Source organism: Anastrepha obliqua, chromosome 6 (assembly GCF_027943255.1).
Source record: "Anastrepha obliqua isolate idAnaObli1 chromosome 6, idAnaObli1_1.0, whole genome shotgun sequence".
Taxonomy (NCBI): domain Eukaryota; kingdom Metazoa; phylum Arthropoda; class Insecta; order Diptera; family Tephritidae; genus Anastrepha; species Anastrepha obliqua.
In genome coordinates this window covers 57820158-57841474 of record NC_072897.1, presented here as the reverse complement: position 1 = coordinate 57841474, position 21317 = coordinate 57820158, and the positions used below count along the sequence as shown (strand labels likewise).

Sequence of the window (21317 nt, the reverse complement as noted above, 5' to 3'; positions counted from 1 at the left end):
CGCGGTAACTATTACCGATCCCCCGATTTCGCGAGCCTTATCCTAAATGTCATCTAGTTTGTTTAGGAGTTCTTCGATGTTATCGTTGGACGTTAGATAGCAGCTTATTAATGTGATTTGTTGGATGTGCGCCCACACCAAGCAATTTCCGCTCCCGTTTTCTGTTGTGTTTACACCTAGTGGGAGCCACAGTGTCGCAGTACCGGTGGGTCTTCTAACCAGTTGGCGGTATTTTTTTGTTTGTATTGCTCACTCATTCTAAAAACGACTGTGTTCCTTTCTGCTATCCGTTGTGATAGGGGCGCTTCTTCGCTTTTGCTTCTGTGCATGTTTGCTTGTAGTACATGCATATATTCTTTTTACATTTTGACTTTTATATCTTCTTGGAGCTTATGGCCCGGCTCGCCACACATAAGACAGAGACCCTGGCCCCTTCTGTCGGGCTCTTTACAATTCCATGTTGAAAATAAGAAACACTTGGTATTTAGCTGGGGTCGCATTATGCAGTTCCCCCAGCCAATTTTTGTGCGTGACTTATTGAAGAGAATGTCAGCTTTCTCCTGCGTTGAAGTCACGTAACCGCGAACCTGTTCTCCGCTGTTTGGTGCAGATAAGTTTACGCCTATCTCTTCCGTGGTTATATTGAGGGTCGTCTTTAGAGCCTCTACTGCTTCCTTCTTTGTAGTAAGAGAATCTAAGTCTCGTATCTCTACCGTAATTTCGGTTTAAAGTCTGTAATAACAGCCGATCCCTGTTGAGTGGCTTTTAGTACCTTGCAGAAGGTGGGCTTGATCTGCTCACATTTTTCTAGTTCAACCAGTATTGCTCTCGCCCTTGTTTTACGAACGGCTTTTATTTCGGCTTCATTGTCGCCAGGCTTTATTTTGTTACGGAGGTTTCTGAGAACATCCTCGTAGCTTTGTCTTTCTGCTGGCCTGATTAGAAGTGCTTCCGATTGAATCTCTTTTTCAATATTTGCTGCTTTAGGGCCAGTCTTTGGACACACTGCTAAGCACTTCCGATTCGCCTTCTTTTTTCCCCAACAATTTGCCATTGGCCATCTTCGTCATTTATGTTTGTGTGTTGTGAGCGAGTGTTGCAATGGTTACACATTTTTAGCGGCACTATTTTCTCTTTCTTTTTCTGCCGTCTTCCAGTTTCGTCGGTAGCTGAAACGTTTTAGCGAGACGGGAGCGGATGTGGCATTAAGCTGTCAGCCAATTCGGAGAGGCGTCTGCCTCCTGTACAGAGGTAATAGAATAATTCTTCCACCAGCTCTTGGACTGTTTAATCCGAATAATTTTTGCAGTATGCCTTGCGGCGGGTGTATTCTTTTCCCCAAACCGCTGGGAAACATCGCTCTTTATGTAAACTGTGAAGGAACCGCTGATCCACAGTTGGCCAACTCATCGGCAATTTCATTCCATTGAGCACCGCAGGGTCCTGGAACTCATATAAGTACAAGCTTATTCTGTCTTGCATCAGAATTAAGCCTTCTCTTACATTCTTGAACAATATTTGAGGTTTGCTTTCCCTTCTCCAGGGCTTTTGGTACAGTCACACTGCTACTGAAGACTCAACTCTGTTTCCTGCTCCATCTCCTCTTAATTATCTATTCTGCTATTTTCAGAATGGCAAAAATTTCTGTTTGGGAAACCGTTGCCATTCTTCCCAAAGCGTAATGAGACTTATTACTATCAATTAAGTACCATCCGGTTCGAGAACCTATTTCATCCTTGGACTCATAGGTAAAGAAAGTATCCGTCAAACCTCTTTGAATGCACTCTACATTGATTTTTCAGAGAAGATTTCTTTGTGTCTCGAAATTCCGTATTCGTGCCAGAAAGTCAATACGCGATTCACCTGCAGCGAAACATGTGTTTCCCAAGTCAGTTTCATATTCAAGATTACTCATAGATATTTAACTTTCTCAAAGAGACTGAGTATCACACCTTTAAGTGCTGAAAGGCTAAGTCCATCCAACTTCCGATGCTTGCGCATAGACATCGGCCGCATATGCTTGGACATGAAATCCGAGTTCCAGCATCTCCGTTAGCCGAGAGTCTACGACAAAGAACCACAACAGAGTAGAAAGAACATCCTGGCGATAATTAGTTCGTCACTGTTCTCAACAGCGGTTGGCAGCCTCTCAGAGATCATGGAATGTATCCATTTTAGAGTAGTTTGATTAATTCCTTGTCATTTGTCAGAAGGAACATGTTGAGTAAAAAGTGGCATTGTCAAAAGCCCCCTCAATGTCCACGAAGTCTTGCTAACACGATCATGTAAGGATGAATCATGTGTATGATTTTAATGTTATCTTGTGAATGATTTTCCACTCTGATAAGCATGTTGATAACCACTTCTCGGCAATACCCTCACTCGAATATATTTCTCTACTTCTCGTTCTTTTCAACAAGAACGATGGCAAACTGATTGGTCTAAGACTTTTAGCTAGGGTATAGTCATCTTTTCCTGGTTTCACAATAAATACTACTCTTACGCGTCGTCATTGTGATGGTATATGAACCGTCAGGTTTACGAATGGAATCCAGATTTACTGAGCAGTTTAATTGAAGGACCATACAAAGTCTAGCTGTTTCTTTCGTTTCTTCGACTGCACTACAGAAATTTCTATAAGATTCAAGTGTGGTTTGCCTCACTTTTTTCTTGTATACTCTCTGTGCAAGTGGATGATTGGTTCTGTCTACTTTTGTTTGGCTTTTTAAGGCTTCATTAAGAACTTTTTTGAACCGAGAGTTCAGCGTTCCACCAAGTATTCGCTCTGTTACAAGCTCACCATACCTGTCCCAGCCCACAGTTCGAGGATTCCTACCAGAAGGTAATGATATAGTATAAATTCCCAGTCAGAATTCGTTAAGACGATGATCTAAAAGAGAGTTTCCTTCAAAAACTCGCCAAAGTAATTTTATACAGTATTGGCTAAATTTATGCCAGCAGCCGCGGTTATATCATACAAATAAAATCTTTTTGGTGAAAGTTAAATTTTGTATAAATAAAATATGTATAGTTTTATTATGAGAAATTTTAAAACTATTTACTTTTATTAAAATTTTATTGAAACTTGTAAACTAGGATAAGATACCCTATTATTTAAAATGTTATTAATAATAAATATATATATATATATATATATATATATAATTGGCGCGTGCACCCTTTTTGGGTGTTTGGCCGAGCTCCTCCTCCTATTTGTGGTGTGGGGCCTACAGTTTCAAGCCGACTCCGAACGGCAGATATTTTTATGAGAAGCTTTTTCATGGCAGAAATACACTCGGAGGTTTGCCATTGCCTGCCGAGGGGTGACCGCTATTAGAAACATCTTTTTCTTAATTTTAGTGGTTCACCGAGATTCGAACCAACGTTCTCTTTGTGAATTCCGAATCGTATTCACGCACCAACCCATTCGGCTTCGGCAGTAATAGTTATGCTCTTCTTATATTCAGAGGAACCTATCCTGTAATTGATAATCCACGATGTGCCTAAATTAACTTTGTTTTTTAGTTTTATACGGTCGTTATTAGAATATTTATGTCAGATTGAGGTATGGTTTATATTTAAGTAGAGATGGGTTGCAATAAAATTATTTAAATGGATTTAAATTAGAAACTGTTTTCGAAAGTGGAATTGACAGTAAAGTTTTAAAGATTATAAATTGATTTTAGCTCTAAAATATGTACATATCGGCCGTCGCTCTTACTCTTAAGATAAGTTAAATCGTAACATAGTAGATGAAACGAAAAGTGTCTCTACATAGAATGACAATTTAAAGCTTACTAAATAAAGTATTTCATTTACATTGAAAAGATTTTTGTGCAAATTAATATAAATTGAGTATTTATTTAATATTTATTTCATATTTATTTAATCTATTAAAAACAATTACATAAAATACTGTTTCATGCATTTTTAATAATATTTTGTTTATAACACATTGTGAAAGAATATTGAAATATTTTGAAGAATTTTAATTTTAAAGAAAACTTTATTCATTGTACCTTGTGTATCAGGGTTGATCAAATAATTAGTAATTGTTTATTAATCTCGATTTATAAGAGTTAATAATTTATTATTATTTTTATATTATGTAGTAATCCCCAGCGGGTCGGGGAAAAGAATACATACATACGCATAAAAGACTAGGCTCAGTTGAGAGATCCAGTTGGGGACACCTAGGGAAACTGCGATTTCATGTGAGGATAGCGGTCTGAAGTTGACTTTTTAAAGTACTGAAAAGCAAAATCAAAAACAAACAACCTAGGGAAAAAATAAAAGAAGGAAGCAAAGAAGAACAAGTAGATTACTGCTAAAATCCACGCCGGCAAAGAACGTACCCATTCTGAATGCAACTGAAAACGGATCAGCCCACATTGCGATCAAAAATGCAAAAGCTGATAGCCCCGCAAACGGCAACGGGCGCAATAAGATCAGCATTCAGGAATGCCTCCAGTACCAGCATTGGAGGGCTACAACCGCCACAGTATATGCTAACCAGCATACTTGCAGGGGCAGAACAGCTCTTCACTCCGTCCCAGCAAATCGCAATAACAGTCGCCACAAAAGAAAGCGCGTCCATCAACGCAATTGGCTTGGCTTGAGCTGATTAAAAACTGAGGAGAATGGAGGAAGAAGCGATCGCCCAATGCAAGCTGGTGATAAGCTCTATGCAGCAGGTGTTCAGACATCAAAAGAACATCAGCAGCCAGGTCAAACTTGGAGTATCAAAAATGGATGAGCTGCTGGATATAACGCTGAACTGCAGACGTTGGTGCAGCGAAAGACACAAGGTCGCTTTTGAATCCCCGTAAGAACATTGCAGAAGGCCATAGTTATTCAGATGTCCTGAAGGACTTGAGAGCAAAGATTACGACTGATGAGTCAGTTAAAGTAAAGTCCCTTAGGAAAACAAATAAATACATTTAGAGTTTGGTAGGGGAGACAATGTTACGCCAAAATGCGTGCATCAGCTGGGAGCAACTTTGCAGGACACATCTTTCATCGCGGATTTAAAGCCAAGCTCTACGATTGAGATCGGAGATCTCGACTCCTTCACGTCCAAGGTGAAGGTGGAAAAAGCACTACGGAAACTGCTCACCAACCAGGAGGAACAGATACACATGAGGATAACAGCACCGAGCGCGCGGAAACAGTACATGGTTTTCTCCGCAGAGGAGGTTGGAGGGAACAAATTAAGGGGTGTTATCGCGAGCGCACACAAGCAAACTGCACTGGCCATGGTAAATGCGATACGTGCATGGGATGCGGGAAACCAGAGAACAAAATACAAGAATGCAAAGTGTCACCAATTGCATTTACTGAGTAGACGCGACCGCACCGAACCCCTGCTAGGGTCAAGAAGATCCCCTCTCGCTAAAAAGTTACGAGGGCACTCCATGCATAGAAGTCGTACAGCAGACGCTAGATGCGATTTTCATCAGCAAGCAGGAACGGCCGCACTCTGGTTACTAAGTGGCAATCCAGTCGCCGTCCCTCTGCACAGAGACGGTCATTGCATGTATATTCGTAATAAGGAACTTCAAACCGATCTAAATAGCAACCCTTGAGTACTGGAATATAAAATTGTAGGGAAGCCCTGATATCACACGAGTGGCCTTCCCTGATGGGGTGGGTTCAACACTCTTGTGATGATTCAAAGTTGGCGTAGAATCAGGGTGCCATCCGTGAACCAAACAAGCTAGGGAGGAGTCCCGAATAAAAACCATCCTTGGTAACGGACAACACAAATGATATTACTCCAGGTGGAATATACACAAATGGCAATTCGCCCACTTGGGCGGCAGGGTCATGGATTCTGGAGGCCCCAATAATAACCCAAACGTCTCAGCTCTATGAGCGAGAGCGCATCCGGGAGGAGACGGAGGTAAGCGGCGAAGGTGGGTAGCTGAAAGCAATACACCCCCCTTCCCTTCAGCTGCCGCTAATAACCGAGCCTCGACTCGCCAAGATACGAGCGCGGTCTTAGGGCCAGTCAATGTGGCGTCAAAAGCTTCTGCTGAGCCACGTCCCTATCGGCGCCTCGACAAAAAGTTCAGCACAACTGTCTGCCCGGCGAAATTATCGTCAGTGAGGAATGGGGAGATGGACCCCCGCCCGAGCACATCCAATGGTGCGGCTAAGCCATCCTATAGCGAGAAAGCTGCTGTCCCACGACCTGTGGCTGTGATTGGTAAACTTGGGCCTGACCATCAGCTAACGGATGCAGAAATCAAATACTGCAAAAATCGACTGATGCGTCAGGTTATTGCCTCCGGTCCTGAAGCCAACGCGAAGGGCTATGAGACAAAGGACGGAACGGGACCACTCGCTTCGCACTTTACAGTGAAGAGAGTGTACCCATCGGGAAGGCCATCTGCTGGACTCCGGATCCAGACCTGCCTACAGCGGATGTCCTATCCTGTCAACGTGCCCAGAATACGGCATCAGCATGAGGCTTTGGCGAGTCCTCTCGTACACCAAGAGCAAAAACTGCAAAGGAAAGGAAGAGGATGCTCTTGTGATGCGAGTAGATGAAGCCAGTGCTAATATCATGGGTTCACGGTACGGGAACCGTTTGAGTCTCTTCTTTCGGACGGGCAGCTTCCACGTCTTTCCCAGATGATTGGCTCGGACGGGTCCTCTAGTTACTGTCACGCAGCATTCCAAAGCCGCTACCGCCCTACTAAGTAGAAGGCTTACCCAGCTGCACACATTACCCCACATAACAACAGTGCAAGAGCCCTGGGTCTTTAGGCCTGCCTCTACGGCTTAAACGCGTCGAATAGATCTAGGACTGGTGTTATAGTATCATCCCATCTCACTGTGACGGTTCTTGAGCAATTCTGTTGTCAAGACCTGGTAGCGGCTGAGGTGTGTTATGTGGGTAGACGTTGATTGTCGAAGTTTGTGATAGCATCTGTTTAATTGCTTTACGATGCTCTGGAAGGGCCACCACTTAGGAAAGCCACTAGTCTCGTGAGGTTCTGTGAGCGGCGCAATCTGGGTCTTGTCCTATGTTGCGATGCTAATGCCCAGCATACAATCTGGGGCAGCAGCAAGTGCAATGGACGGGGTTGTCGGCTATTCGAGTTTATCGCTACCTTTTGGCTAAACATTTAGAACAAGGGCACACATCCTACGTTTGTAACTGCTAGAAGGCAGGAGGTGACAGATTTCACCCTATCAAACTCAAAACTTGGGTGATCAATCAAGACCTGAAGGGTCCTTGCCAATGATTATTGCTCAGACCACCTTGAGTTTCAGTGTCGCGAGGAGGCACAAATGCCATTGCCCTCTAGAAACCCCAGAAAATCAGATTGGCAGAAGTTTAGGGGGGTGTTGACGGACCTTGACGTTACGCCACATTTCGAAAAGAACAGGCCATTGAGGCGGCTGTTGAGAAACTCAACGCTGCCCTAACTGAATGTTTTGAGTCAGCCTGTCCAATTCCCGTTCCTTGGTGGAATCGAAAGCTTCAGATGTTGAGGCGTGAGTCGAGAAAACTTATAAACCGGGCCCTCAAGACTAACCTTGCTGAGGACTGGGAGGGATACCGTGATGTTCAGAAAAACTACAAGAGGCTTATTCGGGAATCGCAATGAGCCTCTTATAGGGAATTCTGCAGCAATATTGAGCCTCTGAGTGACGCCGCGAAATTGGTTAGGATCCTGAAAAGGGACCCAATTGCAAAGCTGTGGTTACATAGGAAATCTGATGGTTTCTTCTCGGAGAGGCAAAGTGAGACACTCAGCACTTGCCAAGTATTCAGATAAACGTCGGCCGGCAACAGCCCTTATTGATAGAGGCGGTTGTCAGAGCTGCTACACCTTCTCGGCATGACTGGTTCGTTCCAAGACCTGTGGTGAATGAGGCCGCCATTCGATTTGGCAACATATCTTTTGGCGGCTACAAGTCGGCCGGACCAGGTGGCATATATCCTTCCATGCTGAAGGAAGGCGCAGAGGCCGTGACAGCAGCCTTGAAGAAAATCTTCTCTGCATGCTGGCACTGGCCTATATACTACGCTCTTGGAGGATGGTGAGGGTCGCGTTCATCCCTAAGGTTGGAAGAGATGACTGCACCAGCCCCAAAAGCTTTAGACCAGTAGACATGGTGTAGACCGGGTGCTGATGAATTGGAGTCGTTAAATGCTAGCCTAAAGAATCGTCACGGTGCGAGCAGAGGAAGATCTGCTGGTGTCATCCAGAGTTAATAGAGGTTGCCCCCAAAACGGTGTGCTGTCTCCATTGCTCTGGTGCATGGTGATCGATCCTCAACTCACTACCTTAAATAATGCTGGAGACTACACACATACACATGTGGACGACGTCGCCTGTTTGTCAACGGGTCCTTCGCTTATGAGCATCTCTAGAAAAGTGCAGCAAAATCTAAATATGATTGACACTTGGTTCTGTGCTAAAGAGCTATCGGCAAATCCCACCAAACCTGGTTTTGCCCTCTTTACTAGAAGGAGTAATCTTGATGGACTCCTTCGACCTAAGCTAAAAGGAGTCACAATCCGGCTATCCAAAGAAATCAAATATCTTGGAGTAATCCTCAATAGTAAGCACCTATGGAAATCACACGATGAAACAAACACATCCAAAGAACTAACAGCTTTCTGGCAGTGCAAAGGTGTCTTTGGAAAAACGTGTGGTCTTTCTCCTAGCAAGGTCCAATAGATCTACGCGGCTATGATAAGACCTATTATCACCTATGCATCAGTGGTCTGGATGAGTAGACTCTCTCTGGTGGGAGTCAGGAGGGCCTTATCGAGACTTCAACGCACTGTGGCCATCTGTTGCACTGGAGCTTTTCCGACTACTTCAGCCCCGGCATTAGATGCTTTGATTGGTCTCCCACCACTTCATGATTTCATCCAAAGAGAGGCCTTGAATGCCATCTGCAGGCTGAAACACAATCTGAACTGATACGGCTCCTGTCCGGCATTGGGAAACAGAGAAGGCATGGACTTCGATCCAACGATTCTCTCCATGCCCCTTGACTCCATGCCATCAAGAGTCGTACTTGAAAAGAGATACAGTGTAGTGCTTTTGGAGGCTCAGTTGTGATCAAGCTCTGAAAATGAGCTCGGCAAACACTGTTTTCGCATTTCACGGATGGCTCCAGGACCGAGCATGGCTCCGGCTCTGGGGTCTACGTGGAATCCAGCGGGACAAAACTGCACTTTGCTCTTGGAATGCATGCATCTGTGTTTCAAGCGGAGGAGTATGCAGTTCAACAAGCGATGAACTTTGTTGTGGAAAACCGATGGAGCGTCAGATCTATATGTGACTGCAGCGACAGCCAAGCTGCGCTCATGGCCTTAGACAGCCCCCCAACCACATCAAGGGTAGTCGAGTCCTATAAACCTCGAGAAACGTGGGTAACGAGACTTCTGACCCCTTAGATAAGCTACTCCGTTCTGCAGCCATCAAAGCAACGGTTAGTAAATGGGTTACTGTGTGCGCAGAGAACGTAAATTCATAGAGAAGGCGCAGTCCCGGCCCGTTCCTCATTTTGGGCTCTAACAAAACACGGGTAAGAAATTCAACTCAGAAATTACTTTACCACAAGTTAACAGTAGGAAATTAATTAATATGGCTGCCGGAGAGAAATGAGAGGGAGAGAGTGACACGCAAGTGTGAAAAAATGTAGTTTACATTAGCTTACATTTGCTTGCGTACAGAATGGATTTGTCCATTTGATATGATATGATTTGTATGCATGTTTACAGATTTGTTCTTTTTGGGTTTTTTATGAAAATTGCGCGAAATTGTATGTATGCATGGTTATATATATTAGAAATAATGTTAACGCTGTAGGCTAGCTACAGGCACTTTATCATTAAAAACATATATGCTAAGATCGAATGTGACTTAGAATGGGCAAATCATCCAAAAATATATACGTATATTTATTATGTCTGCCAAGGCATCTTCTGTAAAACTTTGTTGAATTCCCTTCAAACCAAAGCAAATCCTTCATAGAGAATTGATTCATTACCAGGCACTCAGGAAGATAGTATATGCAAATTAAAATATGTGAATTTATATTCATATGCGCATATAGTATATATGATGTGTGTATGTGTGTGCACTTGCCACAGAAAGAAATATTACGATTCCCTAAAACTTCTCAAGAAATCCAGCGCACATTCATAGGCACAGCATTGTGTGTACAGTAACCTTAAAATACTCTAATTTCAGAATAAGTTTCTAACCTTGCAGATATATGCATATGTTTTTGTGCAATTTTTATCAATTGAAGAACTACATACTCGTACATACGTAAAGTAATATACTAATTAACTATTTATCTAAATACGTAACATCAAATAATTGTTTCGAAATTTACTTCTAGTATTGAAATGTCCGAAGAAGAACTTTTTGTGCTGTTTTCTGCAAGTTACTGTATGCTCATGCGCGCACTTTACGCACAGCAGCTGCAGTTGTCGAGCATTTAGAAAGACACCTTACAAGACAGATGACTATCACATAAGCACTCATATTCTGCCCTATCACACAATCCATCGTAGCAAATCTCCGAATGTAAATGTCCGCTCCGAATCGGAGCAATTTTTTAAGCAACCCATGTGAATTCGAAAAAGTTGTTGCCATACGCACATTTTAAATTTTAACGTTTCGAAATCAAATGTTTTGCAATAAATTGAAATTTCAATAAAGACAAGCGTAAATAAATTTAATTACACTGAAATATATATTGGAAAAACAAAGCTTTTAAGTGTTATGGATTCTTCGTTGATATTTTCTATAATGTTGGTGGAGGCGGAAGGTGAAAGAAGTAGATCGAATATGAAAATTCAACGAAAAATATTAAGGGACGCAAGCAATCCGCTCGATGTCGAGGACACAATGTAAGTATAGGAATAACTTCATAACTTCATAGGTTAACTTTATTTTATGAAACAGGTTTACTAAAAATTACCGCTTGAATAAGGCGGCGTTTTTGTACGTCTTAAGTGTCCTAGATGGAAATGCACGCTCAATGAGGTCGAGCTCCATCTCTTCGCTCCAGCGTTTGTCTTCCGTATTACGTTTTTTTGCGGAGGGTGGGTACCAGCATGGAGTGGGAAAGGACTTTGACATTCCCATGGCTCAATCCACATTTTGTGGCGTATTAAAACACGTGTTATACACTCTTCAATGTCACCTATGTACTCAGTGGGTGAATCTTGATTTAAGCAACGAAGAAAAAAGACAAGCAAAGATGGACTTTTATCGAAAATATGGATTTCCTGGTGCGATTTTATGTGTAGACGGAACACACATTAAAATTGTTGCGCCAACTAAGGACAAATTCCTATATTTTAATCGTAAAGGGTACTATAGCATCAATGCTATGATTGTAAGTCTTGCAAAAACTGATATTTCAAATATCTTTCTAATTTTTTATTTATTGCAGATATGCGATAATAAAATGAGAATTCGCTACGTGAATGCGCAGTATCCTGGCAGCAACTACGATGCTCATATTTGGAACGTAAGCAGCGCGCGAAATTTTTTTGAAAACAAATACCTAAACGGCGAACGAAACACTTGGCTTTTGGGTATGTGCATACACATATAGACCGTTTGAATAGTTTTTTGCTAAAATGATTTTATTTATTCCACAGGAGACGCTGGATATGCTCTAGAGCCATGGTTAATGACACCTTTTCGTTCACCTACCACAAAAAGCGCCGAAGGAAACTACAATAAAATACATGCAAAAGCCAGAAATACTATAGAAAGGACCATAGGAGACGCTGGATATGCTCTAGAGCCATGGTTAATGACACCTTTTCGTTCACCTACAACAGAAAGCGCCGAAGGAAACTACAATAAAATACATGCAAAAGCCAGAAATACTATAGAAAGGACCATAGGTGTATTTAAAAACCGATTCAGATGCCTTCTGGGTACTCGTGAGCTTTATTATGAACCCATGAAGGTTTGCCAAATAGTGAACGTTGCCGCAGCATTGCACAATATTTGTATCCATTATCGCGTGGTTGATGATTTTTCAGAAAATGTTGAAAAAAACCATTTTAATCAAACGTATGAACCTTCTCCTTCAACATATTCTGATGTAGCTATGCGGATAAGGGAATCTATATCTTCAAAATTAACACGACTGTAATATTCAATTAAAAATAGCAAGACTTATATGTATTAATTCATTTACACTTTTTTTATTTGAACTTTTGATAGGCACTTGTATATAAATAAAGGAATGTACATATACATACATACATATGTATGTATGTTTGTTTTTTATCATTGATCAAATCTTCCATGGATTGGTTGTGTCTATGGGTTTCTTCCACTTCTGCATTCTTCCATTGCTAGGTATAAGCGTCGTATACCGGAACAAATATCTTCCAGCTTTTGTTCCTGTATTGAATAGTGTGCTATAGTCTTTTCCTGAAATTCCTTTTGAAACAAAAAATGGTCTTGAAGTACTTCTGCTGTACTTGTATCAGTTGGTTTGCGCGCAGAGGAAATACGTCTCGGAAGTGCTGGACTGCGGCTCGATGACGTCATTGACACGTCAGCCCCGATCTTAGCTTCAGAATCGCCTGCAACAGGTAGCCCAACACTGTTTTCAATTCCATTCGTGCTAGTCTCTAGTGCAGTCAATCGGATGACAGCTTCCTCCATTTCATTGAAATGGTGCTGCCTGTTTCGACCGCCACCAGTAGCCCACTGTTCTATTTTTGTTTTCCGCTAGCTTCCTTTTAATATACGCCTTCCAGTCTAGCCATACCTAGTAAACACGATATATATACATATATACACACAAACAAGGCACAGTAAATAACACATTTTACCTTTTTCCAGCTAGTGATGTCTTTCTGAGGTGGGCCCATGCTGTTAAGCTCCTCCGCCACCTTTTTCCAAAACTCAGACGCTTCTTCCTTAGAGCACTTTGAAAAGCCGTGTGGTATAGAGGACTTTTCTTGCAGCAACTCCAGCAAAGCCGCATACTGTTGCCTTGTTGTTATTTTGGACCTGTATTTTGACAAATTAAATACTGATTGCCCGTTTATTCCATAAATACTTACATTTTTATAATTTTTTCACTTTATTTTAATTTATTTCAATTTTTCGTGGACTGTCCGCTTACAAAAACTTGTCGTAGAAAAATTGTGGGAAATGTGACAATTTGACATTTAGAGTGTACTCAGTGAATGCTATTCTCCGATTTTCGAATTTACGTTCGGAGTTGTTCGAAATGCATGAATGCTTTTGTAGTAACTTCTCCGAAAAACAGTATACGATGGAGTGCGTGATAAAGCCGATTATCATTATCACCAGGGTTAGGATTTTAAGGCATTTGCCTATTTTGACTGCGTGATCCTATCTGTTAACGAAATCAAGAATTACGCGTTTGACATCGTTTTTATACAAAATATTAATTTTTATTTTGCCTTTTTTTGATTTTATCGCCTTTTTTCGCCTTTTCTAGGCGCTTTGCCTTTTTCTTGCATTTTTATATTTGAAGCCTGACAAAGTACCTTGGATTTGGCAGAGCTTTTTTGTTTTACAACACTGCTCTCTACTCATCAGCTGATTTCTATTGCTCCTTCAGCTTGCGATATGATGAGTTTCTTTTTTTTTAGATAAAACTCAACATTTTCAAATTCGTGCGTTAATTTTCTTTGTGAGTTAAATATTTGCGGTAATTTTAAATGCCTAAGGCACATTCTTATAATTCCGTGAAAATTTGCGGCTATATACAAGAATTTGGGGAAGACATACTTTCGACTGACGGAAAGATTCTCATTTGTACAAGCTGTGAAATAAAAGTAAATCACGACAAAAAACATCATATTCAACAACATCTTCAAACGGAAAAAGACAAAAAAGCGGCGGCATTGAAACTGGCTCCGAAGGCACAACCTATAACTTCATTTCTAAATAATGCCACATCAGAGTTTTTCAGAGATATCTCCAAAATGATGGTACCTTGCGATATACCTTTAATAAAAGCCAATCATAAAGAGTTCAGATCGTTTATGGAAAAATATGTCTAGGAAAAAGTTCCTGTTCCATCGACTATGCGGAAACACTATTTAAAAGAAATTTATGAAAATGTTTTGGAAGAAATATGGTCGCATATTGGAAACAGCATCATTTTTGTGTCAATTGATGAGACTACGGACAAAGCAGGCAGATTCGTTTGCAATGTCATTGTCGGTCCTTTACGGCAAGGTGGCCGAGGCTTTCTTCTAACATCGGAAGTAATACAAAAGGTAAACACTTCGGAAATTGCTAAACTCTTTGATGATGCCTTAAAAATTCTATGGCCAGAAGAAGTAAAACGGGATAAAGTACTGATATTTGTTACAGACGCTGCACCATATATGAAAAAGGCGTAGATGGTATTCAGATATTATATCCACGAATGATTCATATTACATGTGTTGCGCACGGAGTTCACAGGGTATGTGAAAAACTGCGAAGCCAGTATGCAGAAGTTGATCCCTTAGTTGCAAATATGAAGAAAATATTTTGAAAAAGTGCAACAAGAATTCGATTCGGTAATTATATAGAAGAGCGGCCCTTCAGAAAATCAATATTTTTGTAAAATTTTTTCAATGATATCAATAAAATGTATTGTAAAAGAGTGTTTAAGATCGGGGGAACTATACTTTTATGTAGGATTTACTGTTAATATGAATATCAAATCCGGCGGCCCTTCAGAAAATCAATATTTTTGTAAAATTTTTTCAATGATATCAATAAAATGTATTGTAAAAGAGTGTTTAAGGAGTTCTACGCAAAAATATTGTGGATTGCGTAGCCGGAGTTGGACTGATGAGGGTTATTTTTTTGAAGCGCGGCCGAAGGCCGCCCACGCGAAAAGGAGTTCTACGCAAAAATACTGTGGATTGCGTAGCCGGAGTTGGACTGATGAGGGTTATTTTTTTGAAGCGCGGCCGAAGGCCGCCCACGCGAAAAGGAGTTCTACGCAAAAATACTGTGGATTGCGTAGCCGGAGTTGGACTGATGAGGGTTATTTTTTTGAAGCGCGGCCGAAGGCCGCCCACGCGAAAAGCAGTTCTACGCAAAAATACTGTGGATTGCGTAGCCGGAGTTGGACTGATGAGGGTTATTTTTTTGAAGCGCGGCCGAAGGCCGCCCACGCGAAAAGGAGTTCTACGCAAAAATACTGTGGATTGCGTAGCCGGAGTTGGACAACATTTCAAAACACTTATATAATGTTCAAGCGGTAATTCTTGTTGTGTCGCCCGCCGGATTTGATATTCATATTAACAGTAAATCCTACATAAAAGTATAGTTCCCCCGATCTTAAACACTCTTTTACAATACATTTTATTGATATCATTGAAAAAATTTTACAAAAATATTGATTTTCTGAAGGGCCGCTCTTCTATATAATTACCTTCGATTCTTTCAAGAAAAGCAACCAGATCTACCTCTACCGCCTCAACCAGTAAGTTTTTTTTTTAAATCCATGTATGTATAAATGATTAAAAAATTTGGCATTTTTAAAGGTCTTGACACGCTGGGGAACTTGGTTGGAGGCAGTATCATATTATGCAAAAAATTTTGACGGAATCAAAGATATTGTTGATGGTCTCAATGACGATGCGGCTTGCGTTATTTTTGCAAAGAAATTGTTTGCAAACAAGGGAATTCGAGAGGACTTGGCTTATATTCAGGCTAACTTTGGGTTTATAGTAGACGAGAGAAATTCATTCAAAATTCTTCAGAAAAGAGGTTACTTTTACACCTAAACATATTTACATACTTTCATATACTAGTTCAATCCGCTATTAACTTGTTCATCATGCATTGTATTACGGAATATTTATATAAAATCGTTTTAATTTCAATATTTTCAAGTGCAGAACACATTTTTATTTCAGGACGATTTTAAATAACTTAAAAGCCTGATTTTAGAACGTAGATTTATACCGATTTTCTACTTTTAATATTGAAATTAAAACGCAATTACATAACGACTGTTTTCACCATCTTCAGTTAGCGCTAACTGGCACTTTATTTGACAGAAATCGTTCGGTGATCTGTCAGATAAGGTGCCAGTTAGCGTTAACTGAAGATGGTGAAGACGGCACTAATAAATATTGAGTTGAAAAATGCGAATTAGTAGTGGATTAGGCTAGTATTAGAGAACTGCACCGATTGAGTGTAAAACATTCATACGCTTCGCTTGAACAAAAAAACAGGCCTTTGCGTTCAAACGATCGAACTTGTTCAAATAAGTTATTGTCATTGTTTATTTCAGCTCAATCAAATCATGTGCTGCGTTTTAGCTCTCCGATGTTATCATCAATCGTCTTCATAGCAGCCGTTTCGGGTATTTGCTCGTTCGGCTGTACATTCATTTTTTTGAGAAAGAATAAAAGGGCTATAGAGCCAAATGAGCCGGTTTGAACACGTATGATCCCGCATGAGTTTTTGCATGTAACGATAGCAAAATAAAAGCAAAATTTTAAAGCAAAAACACTATATTTTCATATTTGTTTTTTTTTTCTTACAACTTATTATAATCGTTTGACATTATTTTACAACGGCTGAAACCAACTAATCCTTTCAAATACGAAACACAATTTACAGCGTACATTGTACGCCAACGCTCGATTGCTCGAACATGTGCTATTTACAATAATGACAATTACTTCTTTGAACAAGTTTGATCGTTTGAACGCAAAGGCCGTTGCTAATTTCATTCAATGCTGCTTTTTGTTCAATGATTAGATTTGAGCCGAAGATATTAGATCATACGTGTTGACTGAGCTGAACTACGCGTTCGCCTGCATGAGTTGACTGCACTTGACCAAATATTTATTTTGGTTCAATTTACTGAATGTGAGCAAGAAATTTAGCGTATGAACAACTCAAGAAAACAGTGAGCCATGCAGGTCTCTGGTTCACAACGCAGTCACAGAAGCAAACGCACCGCGCCTCTATCCCTTCGAAATGCATGACTTGACATCAATGCTCGACGCCAAATTTTTTTTGAAGTGAAAACTTCTTTAGAATCGTTGGGAGTGATTTGAGAAAAAGTGAAACGAAAAAAGCGACACTCTTGGCTACGAATATTAAATATAAACGTAGCGACGAACTAAATAACTTTTAGGCCAGCGCCGACAGTATGGCGCGATAGCCGAGCGGCTAGCAATGTGAGCTTCCGATCCAAAATTCTTGGTTCGAATCACAAGAAAAAAAATTTTTTATACAGTTATTTTATTTTATTTTATGATATGTTTATGAGGAGCTTTTTTTCATGGCAGAAATACACTCGGTGTTTTGCCATTGCCTGCAGAGGGGTGAGCGCTATTAGAAAAATAGTTTTCCTTAATTTTGGTGTTTTCACCGAGATTCGAACTGACGTTCTCTCTGTGAATTCTGAATAGTAGTCACGCACCAACCCATTCGGCTACGGCGTTTGTTTAATTTTACTGATGCAAAAATGAGGAAAAATATATGAATAAAGTTTGCTTACTGTTTACACATTTTCCAAAGGTGACGGAGAACCAAAAAAAAAAGTCGATTTTCAAACAAATACGAGTGCATATGTGTAATTCTGTTAGAGTTTGGGTCACGCCCCAGCAAAACCTGCGTGCATATGTGTAACATTCAAAAAAATGTAATTGTGTTAGAGTTTCGGTCACGCAGGTTTTGCTGGGGACGCTCATAATAGCAACCGCGTGTGCATTTTTATATTCGTAAATATTTTCATTTTTAAATATTTACCGCAATTATGCCGAAAAATAATACGGAAAAGTGTCGTGAGTATCGACAGAAAAAAAATCAATAAATAGCATCACGGAATTCATTCACGAAAATTTAATAAAGTATACACCAGAAGTATCGCGGATACTTAGAAAAGATTACAAAAAAGTTCCAATGATTTTAAGTGGCGATTTTAACGTAAATTTTGCATTGGATACAGCGGTTCCTTTAATTGACGTTCTCAATACAACATTCAATTTAAAAATGTGTAACAATCGCACTGAATCGACAACACGATCAAAAACAACCATTGACGCGGTATTTCAAAGATATGTTGACAACATCGAAACCAAAGCATTTGTATCATATTTTATCTATCATAAGCCACTCGTATCATTTGTTGAAATTGAAAACATTGAGGATGAATAATAATAAAATGAAGAAAATAAAATATGAACTTTATAGCAATATTATAATGAACCTATAATTATCCCGCTCCTAATGCTGCTTTCGTCTTATTCTCTCTCAGTTTGTTTTACGGAAGGTTTCACTTCTATCGCGTCTAACCGGTAGACTGGTATTTTTTTTTCAAATTTTTTTTTTTGTAATTTATTATTTTTTTAATGTAAGTGAAAAAAATTTTGTATAATAAATTTTACGTATTCGCTTATTATTTCAAAAATACGAAAATAGTAAAAATTTAATTGGTTTAATGTCGAGTTGGGAAATGTGTTATGTGTTGAGGTGAAAAATGTGTGGTGTTTTCAATTTTTGTGTGGCAAAACTCAGTGTGGTGTCTATAAAGTCGGTGTTCTTAAATCCCGTACTACAAACCTTTTAAATCTCAATTGTACTAAAAATTCTTTACAGTAACATTTTCGCCTTCTCATCCCATTAACATTCTCTGGTTATACTTTTGATTTGCACGAATTTCGGGCACAATTTACTTGATAATGAGTGGTAAGCGGAGCAGTTTACGCAATGAGTGCGGGTGCATGGTTGAGGGTTGTGGGGTGGAAGAGTGCATACATTGCACACATTGGGCTTATTACAGCGTTTTTTGTGTGGTCAAGAAATTGACAGTTCTTACACCTAGAGGGGTTTGGGTAGCACAGTCTTGGTCACATGCCACGAAACATAAATTTTTTCCGGAAGGTAAGAGAAGTCAAAAGTTAGAAGAACTACACCCACTTCTTTTAAATTTTTTTTATTTCATTTTCTGCGACTTCATTTAAGCATGGAGCGTGAATTGTAAATTTGATAGAATTTAAATTTTTGTGCAGTTCATTTTTCACGTTACAAATTCCGAAAAGCTGTTTAGTTGTTGTAAACTTCTTATCGATAGCACCATTTTTCACAAGAAGTAGTAAATTTCTGTGTGAAAGCTCAATGATTTTTAATACATACTTCAGAGCTAAAATTTTTTGAATGTTTCAATCCTTTTTGAATGCCACTATATATTTGGGCTTTCTTTAGTTGTTGTTGGTAAAGCGGGGAAGAGTTCGTCTTTGGTTATTTGAATGTTTTCTGAAGGCTAACCTATTATTTTCTAGTGGTGTCCCTCAGGGGGACAATTTCACGAATTTTTATTTTATTCAATGAAAAAAAATAGGGAAAAGAAGAGAGTGTATGTAGGTCACTAATTTTTAGTTAGATGTTAGAGTTAGCTGTAGTGCCCAAGAGTTGTACACCAAAGATCCATTTTGATTTTAAGATAGCTGGGTACAGTAAGAGCTTGCTTTTGGGAGAAACAAGAGAATTTCGATTAGTAACCACTATAGGTTTCGGAGTTTAATTCCGAGTGCTTTACGTTTGGTGAAAATATGTGCTTTCCATATAAGCTTGCTGTCGAGGTGCTTGGCAAGATATTTTATAACAGTATTTTGGAGAATGATTACATTATTGAGTTTAACGGGTATGCCAGTGTTTCGTTTGAGTGTAAAGGTAACTTGAGCAGTTTTTGCCTCGTTAGCTTTTATTTTCCAGTCTTTTAGACTTTTTATAAAGTCATTTCTGGGCTGGGAAGCCTCTTCGGGGTGGGAGTCTATACAGAGTAGGGCGGTGTCATCTGCAAAAGTTCCGACTACAGTTTCCTCTGTGATTGGTAAATTTTTTGTGCAAAGGAAGTAAAGTGTTGGCCCCATTATACTGCCTTGAGGTGTGCCAGGTAAACTTTCACGAAGTTCAGACTGCTCTTCGTTTTGTTTAAGAAAGAAGTGTCGGTCTTTGAGGTAGGACTTGATAAAAGTATTATAATTAATAGGTAGAGTGAGTTTTATTTTGTAGAGGCATGACGGCTTCTGCCAAACGCGGTTGAAAGCTTGAGATATGTATGTCGGGAAATGCAGCCGAACAATATTTATTCTGCTCAAAAGCTTTGGGAATACTGTTTACGAATCTGTATACTTATTCGATGGTACCGTGTGTTTTTCTCGCCGAACTGGTGATTTGGGATTAATTTCCGGTCTGCAATTATGGGCAACATTCTTTTGAGAAAATGGGATTCGATAACTTTAGAGGCAATAAGCTGATGGGACGATAAGATTCCATATTTTCTGCGCCTTTTCCGGGCTTAAGGAGGATTTTGTTTCCCATTGGGGAGGAACAAAACCAGCTAGTACGGTAGCGTTATATATATACGTGAGAAAAGAGATTCCTGTATCGGGCAGCAGAACTACTCCTGTGATGAGATCATATCCAAGAGCTTTCTTTGTTTTGATCCTTTTTATTGCTGCATTTACTTCGTTTTTTCAAAAATCTTTTCATGAGCGGGTCCATATGGGGGATAAGTTCCAAGGTGGCTTTGACTCTTTGCGCAGCGCTTAGTGAGGGCTCAATTCACGCGAGGAGTTGCCTGAGGCGCTTCCAAGATGTCTCGCTCTCGAGGTAAGCGGAGAAAGACGCTGGCTTAAAGCAGTACACCTCCCTGCCTTGCTGCTGCCGCCAATGGCGAGCCACGACCCCCGAAGGTACAAGCGTGGTGGTTTCTGCAAAGCCACGTCCCTATCGGCGCCTCGATAAAAAGCCCAGCACAACTGTCTGCCCTGTGAAATTTTCGTCAGTGGAGGATGGGGAGCTGGACCTTCGCCCAAGCCCATCCGAGGGTGCTTAAGCGCGTTGAAAGGGGCCACGTTATTATATTTCAGTAGTTCGAGTTGACCTAGGACTGGTCTTTTAGTATCATCCCATTTCACTGTGACGGGTCTTGAGCAATTCTGTTGCTAAGACCTGGTAGCGGCTGAGGTGTGTCACAGAGGTAGACGCGGATGGTCGAAGTTTGTGATAGCATCTGCTTATTTTCCTTACGATACTCCGGAAGGGCCACCATCCGGGAAGGCCACTAGTCTCGTGAGGTTCTGTGAGAGGCGCAATCTGTGCCTCATCCTATGTTGCGATGCTAATGCCCAGCATACAAACTTGGGTGGTCAAGCAGGAACTGGAGTGTCCTTACTGAAGATTCGTGCCCAGACCACATGTACCTTGAGTTTCAGTGTGGCGAGGAGGCACAAATGCCATTGCCCGCTAGAAACCCCAGAAAAACAGACTGGCAGAAGTTTAGGGGGGCGTTGA

The 21317-nt window shown here is 40.5% G+C and overlaps 1 protein-coding gene, 1 long non-coding RNA gene and 1 pseudogene across 2 annotated transcripts; 2 read left to right on the top strand and 1 right to left on the bottom strand.

The window, feature by feature from the left end:
- Positions 1-10710: 10710 nt before the first annotated feature.
- On the top strand, positions 10711-11674 carry LOC129250573 (putative nuclease HARBI1). Its single transcript, XM_054890189.1, has 4 exons — positions 10711-10894; positions 10950-11385; positions 11443-11520; positions 11654-11674. Exons 1-4 carry the CDS (start codon positions 10767-10769, stop codon positions 11672-11674), a joined length of 663 nt encoding a protein of 220 aa, XP_054746164.1. The 5' UTR covers positions 10711-10766.
- A 636-nt stretch (positions 11675-12310) lies between these two features.
- Positions 12311-13167, bottom strand: LOC129250049 (uncharacterized; annotated as a pseudogene).
- A 2263-nt stretch (positions 13168-15430) lies between these two features.
- Positions 15431-15892, top strand: LOC129250048 (uncharacterized). The gene is made up of 2 exons (XR_008582802.1): positions 15431-15480; positions 15542-15892. It is a non-coding gene; the product is annotated as an uncharacterized LOC129250048 (long non-coding RNA).
- Positions 15893-21317: the final 5425 nt, after the last annotated feature.

Bases quoted from the DNA above. Each gene is read 5' to 3' on its own strand.
- LOC129250573 (XM_054890189.1), top strand. From the start codon at position 10,767: ATGGATTCTTCGTTGATATTTTCTATAATGTTGGTGGAGGCGGAAGGT. The intron at 10,895-10,949 runs GTAAGTATAGGA...TTTATGAAACAG, and splicing joins CTCGATGTCGAGGACACAAT to GTTTACTAAAAATTACCGCT. The intron at 11,386-11,442 runs GTAAGTCTTGCA...TATTTATTGCAG, and splicing joins ATAGCATCAATGCTATGATT to ATATGCGATAATAAAATGAG.